Below are 20,527 nucleotides of genomic sequence, written 5' to 3'. Positions count from 1 at the left end.
CAATTTGATGAAAATAATCTCAAATCTGTGATTATGTGAGTGCGAAGAGTTCTGGGAAAGAAAGTATAATATTTTGTATAGTGTTTTTGCAATGTTTATAGAAAGCAAATTCCAATACAACCAACAAGCTTTAAATAGTTAAAAAATAAGAATCCATACTTTTATGTGAAAAATTCCATAAGACAAATTAATATGTTCATAAGAAATAAAAAAGGGGCAGATACAAATTTAATGATAAATGATGCTTTATTCGATAGAAAACAATTAACTTTCAAAACCAGCAACTTCTGTTTCATAGCTGCTCCCTAATTTTTTTTAAAAGTTTTGAATTGAGTCGTAATAAGCATGGAAAAATGACTGATGTCAATAAATTCACATTGAATACCTCTATAATTTTCGATATAAAGACAATTTTGTTTTAATTTTTACTAATTAATATTTATTGAGACAAATATTTACTGTGCTGTGTTCATTACTAAAGTCCCCCCCAGAAAACTACTCACATCTAGAGATTTAAGACTCCCAAAAAAAGTTTCCTGAAATTCTGTTTATGTGTAAATCTAAGATTAAATTTAAAGAAATACTGCCTACAACTACTTTTTTCAAGCATCTTGTACAATATAATGAGATTTGAGATTTTAACATAGCTAGGAATCAGAGCTCTTATTAAGACAGGGTTTTATATGTGATAAAATTACCAAACAACATATATTTAAAAGACAAACAGCTTCACAGGTATTCAATACTTAAATTAACTTGACTACCCTTAACTTGGAAGAGGGGGGGGGAACTGGGATTTTGGGATTTTTTAGCATTATAAATTAAATAATCTGATGGGGGATATCATGACTTCTTTGCATGGCCTATTAAATTATGCACATTTTTTGTTGCATTTCATTTAAACTTATTTCCTCGAATTATTATAATTTACTTAACCGATCCCTCAACGCAAGTTGCAAATGGCATCAAAAATTGCACATTATATATCCCAGCCAATTTTTATCATATGGGAGTCAAACGTCTTCTAATTTTATTCTTTCATATAAAACCTTTCCCAAATATAATTTTAGAAACCGGGAATGCACATTAAAAGTTAGATTTCATTATTTGTCAAGAAAAAATTTATTCTTTTATTTGATATTACCAAAACATGAATATTTTCAGCATTTAAAACACATCTGTAACAGAATGTTTTGTAACTAAACCAACTATTGTGAAAATAAAGGCCTGTTAAGGACTTTCAAGCTGGGTAAGAAAGCGGGTATATGTATATATACAGTCAAAAGTCATTAATCCGGACACCCATAATCCGGAATGATCTATAAGCTGGACCTCAAAGCTACAAACTTTCTGCGCATGCGTCAATGCATAATGCGTTAACACATGCGCATGCACGTGATACGTTTACGCATGCACGTTTAATGTATTACAGACGATATAAGCTAAGCTAAAATTATCTAATTATCTATTTCAGTTACTGTTGCAGATTGCGTTAGTCCTTACTCTTCGAATTGGATCCGGCTTATTATTTTCTGCAGACTGTTAGAGCAATTTTATAAAAGTAAGCGTGAACTTTCAATTATGTCAAATAGAATTTCCGATGCTGGAGCTGCCAAAGGATCTGCAAAGCGAAAGCATGTTTCGATGTCCATCAAACAAAAAAGTGGAATTGCTGCAAAAAATGGATAAAGGCGTATCCTTTGTTTCTCTAACCATTCCGAAATCTGTTTATCAATTTCACGCTGCTCTGCGGAAGGGGGGGGACGTCGCGAAGCGCAACGAACTGGAAGTTGATCTGTCAGCACTATCCTCATCTTCAGGGCAGATGTTTTTATTGTATTCGGCTTATAATTCCTCACTAAATGTAGTGTTTCATCTCAATGTACTTCTATATAATTTAAATCCATTTCCTCGTCATTATAAATATCACGAATACACATCAAATAGTTTTCTGGTTGCAATTTTCTAATTTCGACTACGCGTAATGTATGCTTTATGCATGCGCGCATTGAAAGAAATGTTTAATAAAGTAAACAAATAAATATTAAGCTTCTTTTTTTTTTTTTTTTTTTTTTTTTTTTTTTTTTTTTTTGTAAATTTTGATACCCTTTAGATCACAATTGCTCTTTTATTTCATAAATTACGGTTTCATATTTTTAATTTTATAATTTCAGAATGCCATCTTACCGGATTTAAACTGATGATCTATAATCCGGAACCGCCGAAGTCCCGACGAGTCCGATTTAAAGACTTTTGACTGTATATATATATATGCAAGATAAAAAATGAAAGCAAACTTCTAAATTTAATTCACTATAACCTCTTTTATTTCATTTGGGAACTTCACTTATCTGTTCTAAAAATAGCGCTTAAGTCCAAACTGCATCATTCAAATTAATCATGCAATCTTTCGCAATCCTTAATGCAGATGCCTCTTGACCAATCACCAAATTATAACCAAAACTAAAAACTGAAACTTTTGATTCCATCTCCTCTTTCTATGAACTGATGCATCACTTTTGCTTGTGCTTTCATCTTCACCAGATGCTTTACTGCAATCACGTATGAGCTGCTATATTTGCTTCTAATATCAAAAATTGTAAATGTTCTTTAATAGGCACGAGCAGAGTGCCAAATAATGTGGCCACAAATGGGAATTTAAATAAATAAAAAAGGAATTTAATCCGGCTCAACTGCTTCTTCTTTAAAATGGATGGACGCTCTAAGCATCAAGTATCTACGCAATTAGTATTCCTATGTATCTGCATCTCAGTGTTCATATTTCAATGCCTCCAAAATTGTTCTGTCATTATATTTTTCGGCCAGTTCTAATTATGAAGAAATCTACACAGGTTTGTTATTCTGTGTTCACAGTGAATCATGGGAAAGTCTGACATGAGTACATGAGTCTGTTTAAAGTGGATTTCCCCAAGTAGCTAGATGTGTGTACTAGAAGAAAGCCATGGGGTCTTCTAGTTTGTGTAAAATAAGAAAATTGTAAAATGTAGTAATAAAAGTAAAACCATAATTTCAATCGTGCTATTCCAAATGATAAGTATTACTTATCAATGTGAAAATTGGTGTAAATTTTAAGATTCATGATCATTCGTAATAACTAATCGGTACATAAAATCTTTTATAATTGTGACACTGTGTATAAAAATTTTTTGGAAATCCTTTTCTGAAATATCAAAATTGTGATGTGAATGTTCCAGAAAAAAGAACTGTCTCCAGATTGGACTCAAATCATCATAGGATTTTAAAAATTATTATTGAATTCAAAATTTTACGTATTATAATTTTACTGTTCAAAATCTAATATTATATTTTGTATGTTTAAAAATTATATTTTTGCTACTCTAATGCTTTTTCTATCAAAAAGGCTTCTCTGCTCTGCCTTTTTTTTTTTTTTTTTTTTGAAAGGAGGTATAAGATAAAAAATATTCAAATATTCTAAATTTAATTTACTATAACTTCTTTTATTTTCTATTTCATTTGGAACTTCATTTACCTGTCCTAAAAATAGTGCTTAAGTCTAAATTGCGTCATTCAAATTAATCACACGATCTTATGTAACCATTAATGCAGCTTCCTCTTGACCAATCACCAAATTGCAAACCAAAACTTTTCTCTTCGCGTGCTTCTATCTTGCATAACTACGCTGCTAAGATATAATTTCGCTGGCTTGCTTTCTATCTCAACAATATCAAAGATGTAAATCTTCTGTGGAAAGGCACGACTGGAGTGCCAAGCGATTGTGGCCACGAATATCAATTCCAAATAAAAATGGAATTAAAATTGCCCCGACTGCCAAGTTCTTTAGATACTATGCAATCAAAATACTTCTTCAATATGGATCTAAGCACGCATCGACAATGTTCCGGCTTTTCCTTGTGCTCATATATATATATATATACTAAATGTTGAAATTTTGTATATGGACTGCTATAACAACTAGTTATGATATTTTCTATATAATGTTGAAATTTTATATATGGGACTACTATAGCATCAAGTTGTGCACCTCCTTTTTTTAATTGCAATTAGCAGGATATATACATATATATAAGTGTGGGAAAGAAGAATGATCTTTTAGCAATAGTGAAAGGTGTGAATGGGACAAAAAAAGGTTTAGAACAACTGATCTAGACTACTTTTCTTAAGTAGAAAAGTATGTAAATATCTTGATTTTACTATAAATTATATGCGTATAAGGATGTTAAAAAAAGAGCATAATAAATTATATGCATATAAGGATGTTAAAAAACAGCATAATAAGTTATATGCAAGGATGTTAAAAAAATAGCATAATAAATTATATGCGTATAAGAATGTTCAAAAAAACAACATAATTAAATATTTCTCAAATGGTTGACCACAGAACAAGAATCCAGTTTAAGAAATGAATGAAATAATTTAAGGTTCCTATATAACAATTTTAGATGTATGATATGCTTGAATTTTAAATTTTACACAGGCCTAGTATGAATTTCCAATTAGTGATATGTCCATTGTACTACTACAGGTGTAATGGGAAATAGAAGGAGTTAGAAGCTCATAATACAGTTAACTCTGTGTAATTCTGATAAAGAATTTTTTAATTTAGCTATTCCAGCTACAGAAACCTTTACCCTCATTGATAATTGCTACCTGTGAGGCTTGTATAATATTTAAGTTTCACGAGCCTTTATAATAGATATCACATGATCAAAATTACTATAATTAGAAGGCCTTATTTGATTCAATTTTTAAACTGAAACCCTGAGTTTGTAATCAAACATAAAAGAGATATTTAGGTGTACAGTCTTTTAAAAACATCCTGTGCACTCTTCTTATGGGTATTTTTCACCCCTTCCATCATGAAAACTGTACTTTCTTGTTATTTTCAATTAACTTATTTAAATAATTTAATTTTCTGGTTTTCCCACAGAATTTACAAATACACACATTCTATATACATGTATAGATATTGATGTAAAAGTGTGTATGTGAACAGACATATAAAATAATATTTATGCTAAAAATTTGGTAACCCCCTCCCTCTTTTGAAACTAAAGGAAAGACCCTAAACCTATCTTATTCTCAAACCAAAGCAAAAATCAGCCATTACCTGAATTTGCAAGCCACATTCCATACGTTTTACTTCTGCACATATTTATGAGTATCAACAATATTAAAAGTCATAGAGCCTCAAATGTTAAAGTAAAGCATGATTGATATAATGTGTTGCGTAACTGTTTAAATTGTATGCCCCAACATTTGAACTATATTGCACTCTAAGTTAAAATTAATATGCATTAATTCATATATAAACAAGATTTGAAAAAAAAAAAAAAAAAGTAAATTAAAAAAAATGTAAATTCAGAAACATAGCATGAAACTTGTACTTACTGGAAGGTTAGTAAAGGCTTCAAAGGTGCTTTTCAAGAAGGCAATCAGATCAGTAAGGTAACTGCTTGCCTGACCCTCTGGTTCGTTCAACAACCAATCATAATTGGCTATAAATAAGAAAAATTAAAAAGATAGATACATTAGAAAAACATTTTTAACAAATATTACACACATTTAAATTTTAAAATCATATTACCTAGCTCTAAAAATTCATCAATTTTTTCATTTAACTTTTCATAGATTTGAGATTCAGCATCAGCTCGAGCATCCTATAAACAGAAGATAAAAGATATTACTTGGTTTGCAGTCATTAAATACATATGTTAACAAATTAATTGTAAATACATTAATCGGCCAAAGCATTTTCAGCTACTTGATAAAGCATAGATTATCTTTGGAGTGTGAAACAGCCTCATGCAGTGAACCATGCCTTCATCTAGACCAGGGGTTCCCAAAGGATCAGTATAGTGTTCTTGGGAATTGATGATGACCAAGAGGTTGAATGGGGGTGGACAGCTGAATATGTGTCAGTGATCAGCATAATCAAAATCTCAATGACTACAAAATATTTATTAATAAAGTAGATAATTAATTGTTTATTGATAACTATAAAATGTGGTATAAAGAAAAGGGTATAAAGAAATAAAAGAAAATAAATATAAAGAGGAAAATATGTTAAAATTATTTAAATTTAACAAACATTCTCTATTCGTAAAAAAGCAAATTAAAAGCAAATTTAAAGTTAATTTAAATTTAATGCAAAAATAAATGATTAATGTTGTTGCAAACTAATCTACAGTATCTAAATTCTGAGAGCCTATATAAATCAAGTGCAAGTATCAAATTCATGAATAAATATAAAATTCTTAAAATTATTTAATCCTAAAAAAATTATTTAGAAAACTGCATAAGTGAATGATTGTTGAGCAAGCAGGAGACAGACGTATCTAGGGGAAGTTGCCTCCAAACCTAACTCTTCGATCATTCAATTCGTGTTTCTTCATTCATGCAAGCAAAAGTAAAGTCAAACCAAAAGTAATACCAAATGTGGTGAAATACTAAAAAGAAATTTAAACAAATGGAATTTTGAGAAATTAGCAATTAAAAGACAAGAATTAAAATTAGAAAATTTAAAAAATAAGAGTAGAAAACCAAATTTTTAGAAAACCAAAGTAGTTTATAAACTCTTTAATTTTTTAATTAAATTTAATTTAAATTAACCTTAAATTTGCTTTTAATTTGCTGTTTATGAATCGAGAATGTTTGTTAAATTCAAATTTCATTCCTTGCAGCAATGCTCCAAGAGAATTTTTTAAAATTAAATTGAACTTTACTTTAATCTTTAAAATTATTTAATATGGGTAAAGTGCAGAATCATCCACTTATATGGTGCATATCAATGTGTACATGGAAAGAAGAATGATCTTTTAGCAATGATAAAAGGGGTGAATGGGACAAAAAAGGTTTAAAACAACTGATCTAGACTACTTTTCTTAAGTAGAAAAGTATGCAAACATCTTGATTTCACTATAAATTATATGTGTATAAGGGTGTTCAAAAAACAGCATAATTAAATATTTCTCAAGTGGTTGGCCACAGAATAAGATTCCAGTTTAAGAAACGAATCCTATTATAACAGTTTTAGATATATGATATGCCTGAGTTTTAAACTTTACACAGGCCTAGTATGAATTTCTAATTAGTGATTTGTCCATTGTACTACTACAGGTATAATGGGAAATGGAAGGTGTTAGAAGCTCACAATACAGCTAACTCTGATTGTGTAAGTTTTTCTTTAAAGAGAAAATAGTTTGATGTGTACATGTAAATTGTTTAAGTAATAAGCGCAGTATAAAAAATACTCAAAAACACAATGAAAAAGATATGAAGAAAGCAAAATTAAAGAACCATGGTAAAATCTGCACTTTGTCTTTCATCCATGCTTGCTGTTAAAACTTTTTAACAGAAATTAGGCTCAAATGGCAATTGCGTCATCAATATGTGTACCCTTTACATTTGAGAAAAACATTATATGCTAATAGCTGTTCCTCCTCCCATTACAATTATGTTATATGCTCTATATTACAGAAGAGTTGTTGATGATTAAGAAGGTTGATGATGAAAACCATTCTTTTGAAAACAGTCAATGCAAGAAAATGTTTGGATTGGATTGGATTGGATTATTCAATTATGGCAAAGCATACGAGGGCTATATGCCTAAATGGAGGGATGCCTTTGTGGAGGACTTTCTAAGGTAAACTGGCTCGTATACATGGTACACATGGGGAAAACCACGAAAACCACCATGCAGCCAGCCCATTCGCGGTATTCGAACCTCGGACCGAACTACCAGTGTTCAGCATCTTTACCGCTCGGCCGCTGGTGAGCCGAAAAATGTTTGGGAATCCCTATCTAGATGTTAATAGTGTTCATAATATATCATACCCTGAATGCAGAAGAAGTTAGCCTAATTCTTATAAATTCTATTCCGTGATGTTATTCTTAGATGTGCAATTCTAAATGAAATCACAGGTGTTCAATAGAGTTCATGTTGAGAAATTTTGGGACCTGTGGCATTAAAAAGAGCCCATCATAATGTTCATTGAACCCTTCCTCAGAACCTTATAAAGCTTCGCGACAGAGACCATTACCTTGCCGTATGCATGCCACTTCCACCTGGAAAGATGACAGACATAAAGGAACATAATTTGCTTCTCAGAACATTTAGATAAGTGGAAGCATTGCCACTATTTTGCAAATGACATGAAATCAAGCATATTCTGAAACCAAACATATTCCATGAAAAAAACTACTCACATCATAATACTCCCACCATCAGCCTGTTTCTATCCAACAGTGCAGTCAGGAAACATCACACAAGAACTTCCATGTGATGTAAAGAAAACAAGGCTTGTCACTATTTAAAAACAAGGCTTGTCACTCTCTTACTTCCCTTAATGCAATGGAAAACATGGTACAGTGAATTGCATGATCTGATGCAAATCCTACCTCTCTAACTATTGAATTAATTGGAAATAGAAGCCATCATAGCATGTCTATCCACGTGAACAAACCAACAAAACTTCATTCCACTTTGTCATCAATGGCCCTTAGCCACGCAACACCTTGTCTTCGACTAGCTGTTTCAACTGCTTGTAAACTTCCTGATGTGTACTAAAAATTGCATAACAAAAACAGCTGATAAGACTTGTACTCTAAAATGTTCCAGGACATCAGGCCATTACAATATGACCTTTGCCAAAGTCACACCAATCTTTACCTTTGCTCATATTTGACAATACAAATTATTGCATAACAAAGCACAGTAACAAGCACTTATATATCACCTCAGACACCCCTTCCCATTTAACTAGCCCTACAGCTAACTCCAGCTGCATAACATACAGACAGTTATAATGTTTTGATTAATCAGTGAGTGTGTGTATATTAACATTTTAATACATATTAATATTACTTTATATTAACATTTGTGCTGTATAATTATTAACTTTCACTGTTATAGCAAATATATTTTAATAACAATGATTTAAAACACATTTTGGTAGCAGCAGAAGGAAAAAAAATATTGGCCATCTAAAGCCTATGAAGTCCGGCAAATGAAAGACAACATGACAGCTGTAACTGGTAATACTTACCTATACTCAGCAACACAGAACAGCTAATCACTATGTGCATAAAAATTGTCCTCTTTCAGGAATTATCATGATGAAATGCATGCTATAGATCTTAAAAACATACTTCTACAATTATATTTGCCTACCCTATATTATACATCTATAACAAACAATAACTAGGAGTTCCTTAAAAATAAAATTTCTTTCTTTTATCTCAAAAAAAAAAAGAAACTCAAACTTAAGATACCTGAAATCTATGTGTTGTGAAAAAAATAAAGAAATAATTGTAGATTTTAAATAAACAAAATAAAGCAAAAGTAAGCAGCACTAAATGCTGCCTAACTGAAAGGTATAGAAAAATATGACTGAAAAATGAGTTCATAAGCCAACCATTTCCAAATTTATTAATTTTATTATCATTCAGTTGAATTCTCTAGAGCTAAATACATATTTAATATGTAAAAGAAGTTATTCCAAAGAAATGTATACAAAAACAATCCAATGTGAAATACTTGTAAAAGGAATGACGCGGTGGCGATGATTAAAGCTACTCTCCAAACTTATCAGAAGGTTCATTAAAAAGAAAGCCGAAGACTTTCAGTAAACTTTAAAATTAACTTTATTTAAAATTAAAAGGTAAAATACGAAATTAAATACAGGATGATAAGCTAATGTCAAGTGCCGACTATGAACAAGCAGGAACAGTGAAGTTACAAGTGCGAGTCTCGGCAAAAGTTCAAATCTTTATACTCGTGCTATAATCAATTGCACACAGGTACAGTGCAGCAAACATGGATACGGCATGCAAATGTAAAAATACAAATACTCTCATCAGAATTCAAATACTCCATCACAGTATCCATGTATACTAATCACTAAACGATAATGCAGCATGTTGTTCATAAGTATTTGTGAAGATGATCAAAAGATTATACATTATCTTAAATAATAAAAAGATAAAAGTGCACTGTAATTAGTAAAGGCACTTAATGTTGCCAACATTTACCATTATCTACACCACTTAAAATATTTCTTACTAATTGTGTGGAAAAAAAACCCTCTAATCCAAATTAGCTTTGCCTCTTTTAACTTGGATAAATAAGTTTCTAATATATGTAGAAAACACAGACTTATTAGAAAAAAATAAACAGTTTCAGTTATTTATTTTAGAAAGCACATTCAATGCAGAGAATTTATTCCAGTAAAACAAAATGAGCCTTTGCAATATTTTACAATCACATTTTTGCCCTAAAATTTGTTAAGATATTTCAAAGTAATAATAGCAAAAGAAAACACCAGTTTAGAAAATTCCATCACCAAAAAGTTATTCTTTTCAAAACAATCATTTTCCTATGCTCTGTAATAAGACAAAATGAAAATGCAAGCATATATAACATAATGCATCATCTATAAAGCACTTGCTATCTTCTGAGAAAGAGACAAATTCACATGGAACCCACTAGAGTGAAAAGTTAAATTCAAACGTAAGATGCCGGACACCCTCTCGGGATGACTTCAGATGTTGACATTCCCATCAACATCTGAAGTGCAAAGTTGTGAGGTATGTTGGCTGTGTCGAAAGCTATTTTGTAAGAACTACAATTCTGGGTACTTACATATTAATGGAACCAGGCCAAAATTCGCATAAATTGCCAAATTTGGCGACCCTACTTACGGCAACCCTACAAGTTATACGTAGTTTTGTAAAAAGAGCATGTGGAGATTCACAAAATTTTCCTGCATTTTTCGTGCAAATTTTTGTAATTTATGAGAAAATAGTAGTGTACATGGATAAAGTGTGTGCGCAATGCCATTTTTGTGCAATTCTGGGATGTTTTTTTAAGTAAAAAAAAGTTGACGTGTACATGGTTATGGGGAATACGGTTTTCAATCAGTGCTAAAAGCAATAGCGAAAAGATTTCCACCGAAAAAATAATTCTGCAACTTATTCAATTTCGAAACCGGAAGGGTTTAATTGCTATTTTATATTTTAAAACAAAATAATATAAAAAAACTGTATTAAAAATTATCTGTAATTAATAAATGTACATTTTCTTTCTATTCATACTTTTTTACTCAAACTTACAAATAGCGCCAACCTGGTTGTGATAATACGTAAGTACCCAATTCTGAAGTGAACATATTAGTGTTAAAAGATGATTTATGGCCATGCTTACTTTAGAAGTTCAAACTGAGCAGCAATGCTGCAGAATCTGTTGGAAAATATGCTCTGTGTTTGGAAAGCAATCAGCAATTGAGTGCACAGTGCAATAGTGGTTCAATAGATTTAGATTAGGAGATGAGGGCCTCCAGGACAAGCTTTGAATTCGGCAATCCATCTACTATCAAAGAAGCCTTACTGAAGGAGGATATCGATCACAAGCCACATCAAACAAGCAAGAAACTTGCACAAGTGTTTGGAGGGTCACAGGAAACTTTTTTATTGTTCCTGCACTACCTTGGGAAGATATGGAAGCTCACTAAGTGGGTTCTTCTGGTTTCAACCATGGAAACTGAGCTCCAGTTGCTCACCATCTTCTCTTCATTGCAATCACGCCACAAGAAACCCCCCCCCCTCCGGACCAGATATTGATATGGAATGAGATATGGGCCTTATATGGTAACCACAAAAGAAAACATTATTAGCTGTCCCTTGGTTCTGAGGCATTTACCCCCAATCAAAACATTCATCAACAGAAGGTACACTCTATTTTTGATGGGCCACTGCTGATATTGTGCACTTTGAATTGTTACAGAACAGTAAAACTATCTTTGCAATGAGAAGGTGTACTCCTCATAATTGCTGTACTGCATCAGAAGCGGCCAGTACTAGTCAATAGGAAAGGAGTGATCATTCTTCAAGACAATGCCAGACCTCATATAGCAAAAATGACAAAGGAGGTTATTAACAGCACTTGGTTGGGAAATTTCACCTCATCTTTCTTACTCCGTAAACATTATTTCATCTGATTATCAGCTGGTTTTGGCCACGGATAACCATTTGTGTAAGCAACAGTTCTGAAACTGAGATGACATCACACAGGCCACAGGAAAATTTTTAGGCTCAAGGAACAAGAACTTTTACAAATGCAAGATGACTAAGCTTGTAACTAATTGAGAACATGTAATTGAAGCTGAAGGAGATTATTTTTCTGAATGAAATGTATCTGATGAAATTACTAGGATGTTATTTCTCACTGAAAACTACGGCACAAACTTATTTGGATGCTTGGCAATACATAAAAACATTGTGTTAAGAAAATATCAGTTCATACCTAAAATCTTCTTTGCAAATAAAATTTTGTTTGCTTTTTATTTGTGTGCTTTTTATTTTGTGAACATAAAAAAAAAAAAAAAAAAAAAAAATTATTTATAAATAGCCAAATTAGTAGCCACAAAAATGAGAATTTTTAATTTCAAAAGCTAAAATGCTTTTAGACATGAAACATTTTGGATACTGATTTTCAAAGCAATTTCACATAACATTATGGTCAAATAAAAATCAGTCCACTTTCACTAACCTTGAACATAGAACGGCTTTGCAGTTTTGCAACATGGAAGGATTCACTGGCAGACCTATTATTAGTATAAAAGACAATTATAGAACTTAGAAGTATGTTAGCAAATTTTATTTCAACTATAAAAAACTGAAAATTAGACTTCCATTAAAGTGCATTCACATTAAGAAGAATGATAAATCAACTAACCAAACAGCATAGCAAATTACATCCTAATTTTTAAAACATAGGTAAGCTTTACAAATTTATTAAAATTTCATTTATTTCACAATATTTATGCAAACATTAAATATTTATTACAGGAATTATTTTACAAATTCTGAAGACTATGAAAAGGTATAAACTTTAAAATAGGAAAAACTTAACAAGTACTATACCTTGTAACAGTAGAAATATAATCTTCTAGATATATGCTGGCATCTTCTAGATGATTAGTATTAATTGTGATTTGAATCAACTAAAACACATTAAAAGGAAACTTAAGGATCCAAAATACAAAACATGAGCACTGACAATAAAATTTCAGAAGGCAAGTAACTTTTACAATTGAAAAATATTTACGCTTCAAAAAAATACTCTTAGAAAATAACATGCCAAATTTTCCTTCTTATGAGATCCTACTATTTGATCAACTTATGAGACATATATTTATCATATACTTTCATTCATATCACATACTATATAAAAGTATTCTTAATATATAAATATGAAATTACTTTGGCCAAATATGTTTTTTGTTAAAAATATATATGTTAAAAATATGTTAAATATATATGTTAAAAATATTTTAATATATAATTTAATAATAATTTTATATGTTTTTTTGGAGAGAGAACAAAACACCTAAATATTTAATTTCATTCACCCTCTCAAGGGGATTATCATTTGAAAACACTTGATACCCATCATAATTAATATTTCTTCTATAAATACATATCATTTTAGATTTTGCATGGTTAAATTTTAACTTAAAATTCATTGACCACTGACAAATGACATTAAAAATATCTTAAGATAAAAAAAAAAAAAAAAAAAAAATGAAAATGAAAATTCTATCAGGGTTGCCACTCAAACAGGAGAATGAAATTCCCTGATTTTTCCAGGTTTTCCAGGTATGTTTCGAGAAAATTCCAGTCTATCCGCGTAATGTATGTTGGCTGTGCTAAGAGGTAAATTAATTATAGTATTACTTGTACTGTGTAGCAAATTCACTTAATTATTCAATAAATCCCAGAGGACATTTATTCTTAATTATTCTTGGTACACTTTGTTTGATAATTTTGTTTACTTTTCCACTTAAAAAACTTAATAAAATTTAAGATATATACATTGGATAACAACTGTACATTTTATTTAATTATTACTCATGATCATCCCCAGTTCAACACGAGGATAATCCGGTTCTTATAAATCACAATGCAATGCTAAAAGTTAGGTTAGATTTTAGGTAAATTTAATTTGTGTCAGGTGTATTCTTAAAAGCCACCTTAACACTTGAAAGCACAAATATAATTATAAAAGAAGTTGTTTTCTCCACTGAAGATTGAGATTAGAATCTGCCCAATCTGGAATAAAATAAGGCTTTTTTTGCAGACATTCTGCAGCCAAACGAAAGAAAGAAATCTATTTAATGATATTTTTTTACTAAATTGAGGTATTTTATATTTATTTCGCAGCATACATAAGGAAAAAATATGTGCATTACATTTCGTGATGCCATCATACTGCTAAAATTAATTTCAGGATTATGGCAGAGAAAATTTCCTGAAATTTGGAAATATTATTTACTAATGATAAATAAATTTAGAGGGAAGAAGCAACATTAAATGATATGAATAACATAAAAATAAAGATAATTACTTAAAAATTTAATTAGAATAATCGACGATATTTTAGCGAATATATTTGTATTACATGGTTATCCTAGATGATTGATTACTATTTTTTTATTTTACTGCAAAATGACAAGGTATTTATTAAAAAAGAAAAAGAGAAAGATTTTGTGATAAAATCCTAGTATATGATACGGCCACGGCCATGATTTTAAAAATTGTCGCCAAGAACAAAATGAATGACTTGTTTACTGCTCATCATCATGTCGCCCAATCCCGCTGTACCATACATGGATATTATTCTAACCAAAGAACGTCTATGTAAAAAGTGGAGGGAAAATTTGCCAAGGGATTTGACGACGAACGGCCAGAATTTCCCTCTCTGCGATGTGTACAGGAAATTGAACATGTGTTAAGAAGAAACGTTCTTTGACAAAAAAAGAAAACTACGAAAATCCGTTTTTAAAGTATTGCAAAACATCCAAGAAGAAACGTTTTTATCAAAGAACGTTTTTTCTTGGATTTTTTGCAATAATTTTAAAAACGGATTTTCGTAGATTCCCCCCCCTCAAAATAACTAATCCATGAATTAATTTACTTGAGCCAAAAAATATTTTCTTTTCCTTTAGAGTTTAAAGACATTTTAAACGATATTCATTTTATGAACTCTTGATAACGTGACCTTCGAACTTCGACACCGGTTTCGAGCTTTGGCGACAGATATATCGCGCATGCACAGCAATTTCCCGCTATGATGGAACCGAGCCACGTCTGTTGCAGAGAGGTTTTCCTTCTTTACAATACATATTTTTTAAATTCTAACCTTTATGGTACCGTATACTAGGATTAAACCGATTTTGTTTTATACGAGAACAGGTACTTTCTTTAGTTCATGCACTGCACATGCGATTCTCGAGGTTACTGGAAACCAAAAGTTGCGGGAAACTTGCTTTGCCTTTCTAAAAAGACAATCAAATTTGAGCTGCGAAAATTGGCTCTATGCCAGCTGCCCGAATGACACTCACGTGATACACAATTCGCCAAAAAAGTGATCTCTTCCGACGTCGGCACAAAACTCGCCTTTTTTGGCGGGATCGTTGTATGAAATTCCCTGACTTTTCCAGATTTTGACTAAAACGCTTAATTCCCTGACTTTTCCCTGAATTTTTTGGTCAATTTCCGAATTCCCTGACTTTTTCCGGTTTTCTAGGTAGCGTGGCAACCCTGTCCTATCCTAGAACACAAATCAACTAATCATCTGCAAAGGCTATAACTTCACAATTGAAAAACTCAACAAGTTTCTGTAAAAGATCATTGATAATAATAATCCAAAACTTGGGACCAGAAACAAATCCTTGTGGACTTCCATTCTGAGGTCTTTGAATTCTTGAGGGGGCAATTAGGAGAAGATCGACAATCCTATCCTTCAGCAAATCAACAACAACATTAAGCACATTTTGAGGTACTTTCATTTTCTTCAATAAATTAAGAATGGCAGGCCACCATGCAGCATCAAAGTCTCCTTTAATATCAAGGAAAATTAGAATAGTATATAAACCTCTCATCTTGCTCCTCTGTACAGTGTTGTTTAGATGCAGAAGTGCATCCTCAGTACACCATTTGAGCAGTGAAACTATATTGGTCAGCACTAAGGAGATTTTCTTTATGTAAATGCCAAGTAATTCTGTTTGTAATTAATTTTTCAAAATATTTACCCAGGGAAAGAAGAAGACAGAAACACCTATTCATATGTGGAACACAAATTCTTCCCGTTGGGTATCCCAATGACAATAGCATTCTTCCAAGTTTGTGAAAAAGCACAAAGATTCAAACATACATTAAATAATATATAAAAGACAGCTGGGAAAAAATGATGAAAATATCTTATAGTTTCATTGGGAATAAAATCAGGGCCAGGAGCTTTACCAAGCTTTAAATTCCAAATTACATCATCAACCTCAGCAGGAGAAAAGGGAGAATCAATGCAAGATGTATATTCACTGCAAGAAGATAAATGCCACTGAGTATGAAAATCACTATCAATCCTCTTAAAATCAGGAGGGAATGCTTTATGAAGAACTAGCTTTACCCGCAGCTTCGCTCACCTTGATGTACTTAAATAAGTTTCAACTCTGCGTGGATTTCAAAAATACACTCCATGTAAAATTTCATAATAAAGAACATTTGAGCACCTTAAAATGATAAAACAAAATTTTTATCACGTACAGTAAAATGTAAAAAATATATAATGTAAATGCAATTTTTCAAGCAACAATAACAGAAATGTATAACATGAATGAATAGACCTTTAAAAAAATACGAAATAAAACATTAAATATATCTCAAAAGTCGAAATGTTGATAGTAGTTTCAAGTTGGTAAGTTAATTAGAAGTTATTAATTTTAAAATAATTTTCCACTTGTAAATCTGTGAACTTTTCGCCAACCCAACGGTCAACGAGAAGCTCCAGTATTGTCAGGACAGCTCCAAAACACGTTTTTACAGTCGTCGATGAACTACTTAAAACACACTGACACCAGATTATCAGGCTATCACGATGGAGACAGCGTCACAGCAAAGCACTAGAATACAGCTTCCGACTCTTCTTGGTCATTCTCGGTCAATCTCGAGACTCTCCATGCTACAACTCGTGATGCACTCGATGACACACAGAGCACAGCTCCCAACTCTTCGGTTCAGTCGTTCCCGGAGCTTAACACACTCTATCGACGATGCACTAAGAGACTCTTCGATGCACTCGACGACCCACTCGGCACTTGCTGGCCGGCTGTCAACTCAATCGTCTCTGCACAGACTAACTAGATAAGACACACTCACTAACTGACTGTGGACCAGCAGGGTTTATATAGCTTTTAACTTGTATTCAAGGACACTCTGAGCTAAACTGGTAAGAATTCGTTCCAGAACTTTCCCCAACCAACATGCAAAAAGTTCTCCAAGATGATATTAAATGTACTTTTATGATAACAATGTAATTCCCTTTTTACCTGTGGAATCATGTTAACAAGCATGAACTATATTTATGCTATTTAAGACTGACGTTAAGGTAGTGAGAAAAGAAAAAACATTTTATATTAGTTAAAGCACTCAGCACTCAGTCCCTTTTATACCAATGGCTATTTATTTGACTAATTTATATCAACACATATTGAATTTTGTTCAGTTATACTTTTCCTACGTCTGAATACTGAGGTATATTGTTAATCACATAAATACTAAAGTTTAATATCCTTTAATAGATGTACAAAATACTACCTGTTTTTAGATTATGTCTTTCATTAATTACACTACACAAATTAATAATAACAGTATATTATCAAAATTATTGCAAAATGGTATTAAAAACCACAGATATTTTTTTAAATAATTCTTTTTGTTAAGCAATAAACAATGAAATTTAAAGTGAAAGATCTTAAGTTAAATGGATTGGCAGTTGCCCCATATTTATAACAGTACTTTACAGTAGAGTATCAGGGTTCGTACACATTTCTGGACACGGAAATTAAGTACTTTTAAGGACTATTCATGAAAAAATTAAGGACCTATAAGCAAATGGGAACTGAATAAATTCAATTAAAAATATTATCTATGCTGAACTTCAATTTTGTAATACCATCCTAAAAATAAAATAGATCCATAAGTAGGATGCATTAGTATTAAATATAATTATTAGTAAGTTTGAGAATAAAATAAAGTTTATGAAATTTATCACTAAACATTTTGCACTCATACTAACTGGACATATTTGGAAGAAGATAAGTGACATTTTATTTAGGTTTTACTAAAAGTTAGCTTTGATTTTTTTTTTTTAATGTCTCATTTTGTCACATACTTGCTCACTCTATGAGTTTAGTAAATAGTAAGTAGATTTTATGTCAAGTGGCATAGGTTAAAGGGAAAAGTAAAATCACAATCAGCATGATTCAAAACAAAAAGACTGGCTGTTGTCACCATTCTTGATTGCCTAGGAGAGACCTGATGATCAGAACAAACCTTAAGGCCTGATGTATGCACGGTTCGCAATTTTGAAAGTTAGTTGAGGTCTGTTTTACGCAGTTAGTGTCATAGCTTCTTGTAGAGTTCCAGGGATTGTAACTCAGTTAATATAGTTTTAAGGTCCTAATAATCCACTAAAGCACCAGAGGTGACAAGTTGTTTTGCATTATTTTAAGTCTCACTAGATGCGAAGAAGAGGTTTTACATGAATTTTTACATTTTTGTGTTTTATCTTGTGACCACGATAAGGATTAAAGAAAGGCAATAACTAGCTTTAAAATGCAGAGATAATCTTTAAAGGTAACCAGTTAGTTATAAGTAATTAAATTGGGTCTTAGATAACCTTAGTCATTATGTATTTACATGGCCACTATTAAATTTTATTTATTTTTTAACATTATTTGTTAAAAAATCCTTTTTAAATCACAATCTAATAAAATTTCACAGTTTAAAATACATGTAATTTATAGCATTGATTCTTAAACGATTATTAGGATAATTACATATTAAAAGCTACAAAATATTTATATTTTGTAGCAACAGTACTCAACAAGATACTTATGCATCTTTTTAATTTGAAGCCTTCCCAGACATTTTGGCTAATTTATATCAATTTCCTTCTCTTTAAGTATTTTTTCTAACAGTTAGAACTTTGTCTCAATATGCAAGACAGTGTTCTCACTAGTTTCTATGTTTTGTATCTCCTAAGCTGTCAACCTCTCCAAAATGTACCTATGAGGGTTTACTTGATCTGGTAAAAGTTAAATAGTCCAAAACCCTGCGGACAGATGTGAAGCAAATTATCGCTATATCTGAAAGTAACTACAAAGATTTAAATAAACTTCTTATTTAAAAAGAAGAACATAAAGTATGTTTTTATGCTAAAAAAATCAATTACAGCTCATGGTGATGTAATTAAACAAGAAGAATCAAATGAAAACTAAAAATATGGACTAGTCATCAAAGACTATACAATTTAATTTCATTTTAAGCTGACTCAGTAACTCTATTGTCATAACAAATTCATATGTCGGCAGCAGTAACGTAAAGACGAATAATTGCAAATTATCAGGGCTGGCAGAAACTAATGCAGGGGGCAAGTGGAGGTCAGAAACACATTCTTGTCTTAAACTCCAAAAACCTCAGTTTAAAAACTGTTTAAGTGATTTGTATTCTCGTGAGAAAATAGAAATGGGAAATTATAGTAAAGGTTGAAATTGTAAACAACTGGGTAATTTACATAATAATATCTGTATATATTTTTGAAGAATAATTTTCCTTTCTGTTAATGTATTTAGTTTTTTTCTTCCACGTTTCCTTTTCATTTTAGAGTTTTGGGATTTAATTAAAGATTTTTGTTATTCTAAAAATACTAAATGCATTTAGAATGTATAGAGAAAGCTGCTAATTTTATAGTAATAGGAACATTCAGAAGAAATATGCGATATATATGGTAAGGTCCTGTTACAGAGCTAGTGTGGCAGAATTTTTTGAATTTATTCACACATCGAGCAAAAAAAACAGGCACTGGAAGCAAAATTTACAAAGGCACCAAGCAGCACAATTTAGTGTGTATGATGCATTAAGACATATTAGATGAATCGTTTAAATTGTCAGTTTTTAATTTCTTTATTAAAAAAAATATTTTCTATAATGCCTGTCCATATGATAAGATTAGATGCATTTTTGATATTTTATGATATTTTATGCTTGTGTCTAGTGAAAAATAAAGGGAAGATAAAAATGTTAAGAACTTCTAGTATCAGAACTAAAACATTCAACTATTATGTTTTTATTGCTCTTCCAGATGTTCTCCAAAAAGTAAGAAATTATGTATTAATACCATGGAGACATTTTTCTGGAATCTTCCAGAATAGTGGGTCTATAAATCTTGCCTTCAAATATTTCTAAACTTTCCAAGCTGCAATGTCTAAAATCCTAAAAGAAAAATTACCCCTGCCAAATCAGATAAAAAATGTGTAAAATTAATTTTATAGAGAAAACTGATGCATATTCTGAGACAATTATATGAGGAAACTCTTACCAGGAAAAAATTAAAAAGAAATTTTTAATTAATTACATAGTTATTTTGCTTTTGCTAAGAACCGTTTCGTAAATTGTGCTTTATAGCATT

At 31.2% G+C, this 20,527-nt stretch overlaps 1 protein-coding gene across 5 annotated transcripts in view; it reads right to left on the bottom strand.

The window, feature by feature from the left end:
- Sec15 (exocyst complex component Sec15) overlaps positions 1–20,527 on the bottom strand; it is a 151,912-nt gene that overhangs the window by 35,218 nt on the left and 96,167 nt on the right. For all 5 annotated transcript variants that reach the window (XR_015042585.1, XM_035354487.2, XM_035354489.2 and 2 more), the window contains exons 13-16: positions 12,922–13,001; positions 12,548–12,602; positions 5,588–5,660; positions 5,392–5,498 (exon numbers count right to left, since the gene is read on the bottom strand). Coding sequence is in view for 4 of the 5 variants with exons in the window: in XM_035354487.2 (XP_035210378.2) it covers positions 5,392–5,498; positions 5,588–5,660; positions 12,548–12,602; positions 12,922–13,001 (315 nt within the window). In the remaining variant the exon portion in view is untranslated. The remainder of the gene's footprint in view (positions 1–5,391; positions 5,499–5,587; positions 5,661–12,547; positions 12,603–12,921; positions 13,002–20,527) is intronic.

This window comes from Stegodyphus dumicola, chromosome 8 (genome assembly GCF_044657685.1).
Source record: "Stegodyphus dumicola isolate Sdum_Otavi_A_Nest chromosome 8, ASM4465768v1".
NCBI lineage: Eukaryota > Metazoa > Arthropoda > Arachnida > Araneae > Eresidae > Stegodyphus > Stegodyphus dumicola.
Note: the sequence above shows the minus strand (reverse complement) of the source record. Positions and strands in the feature narration are given on the sequence as shown.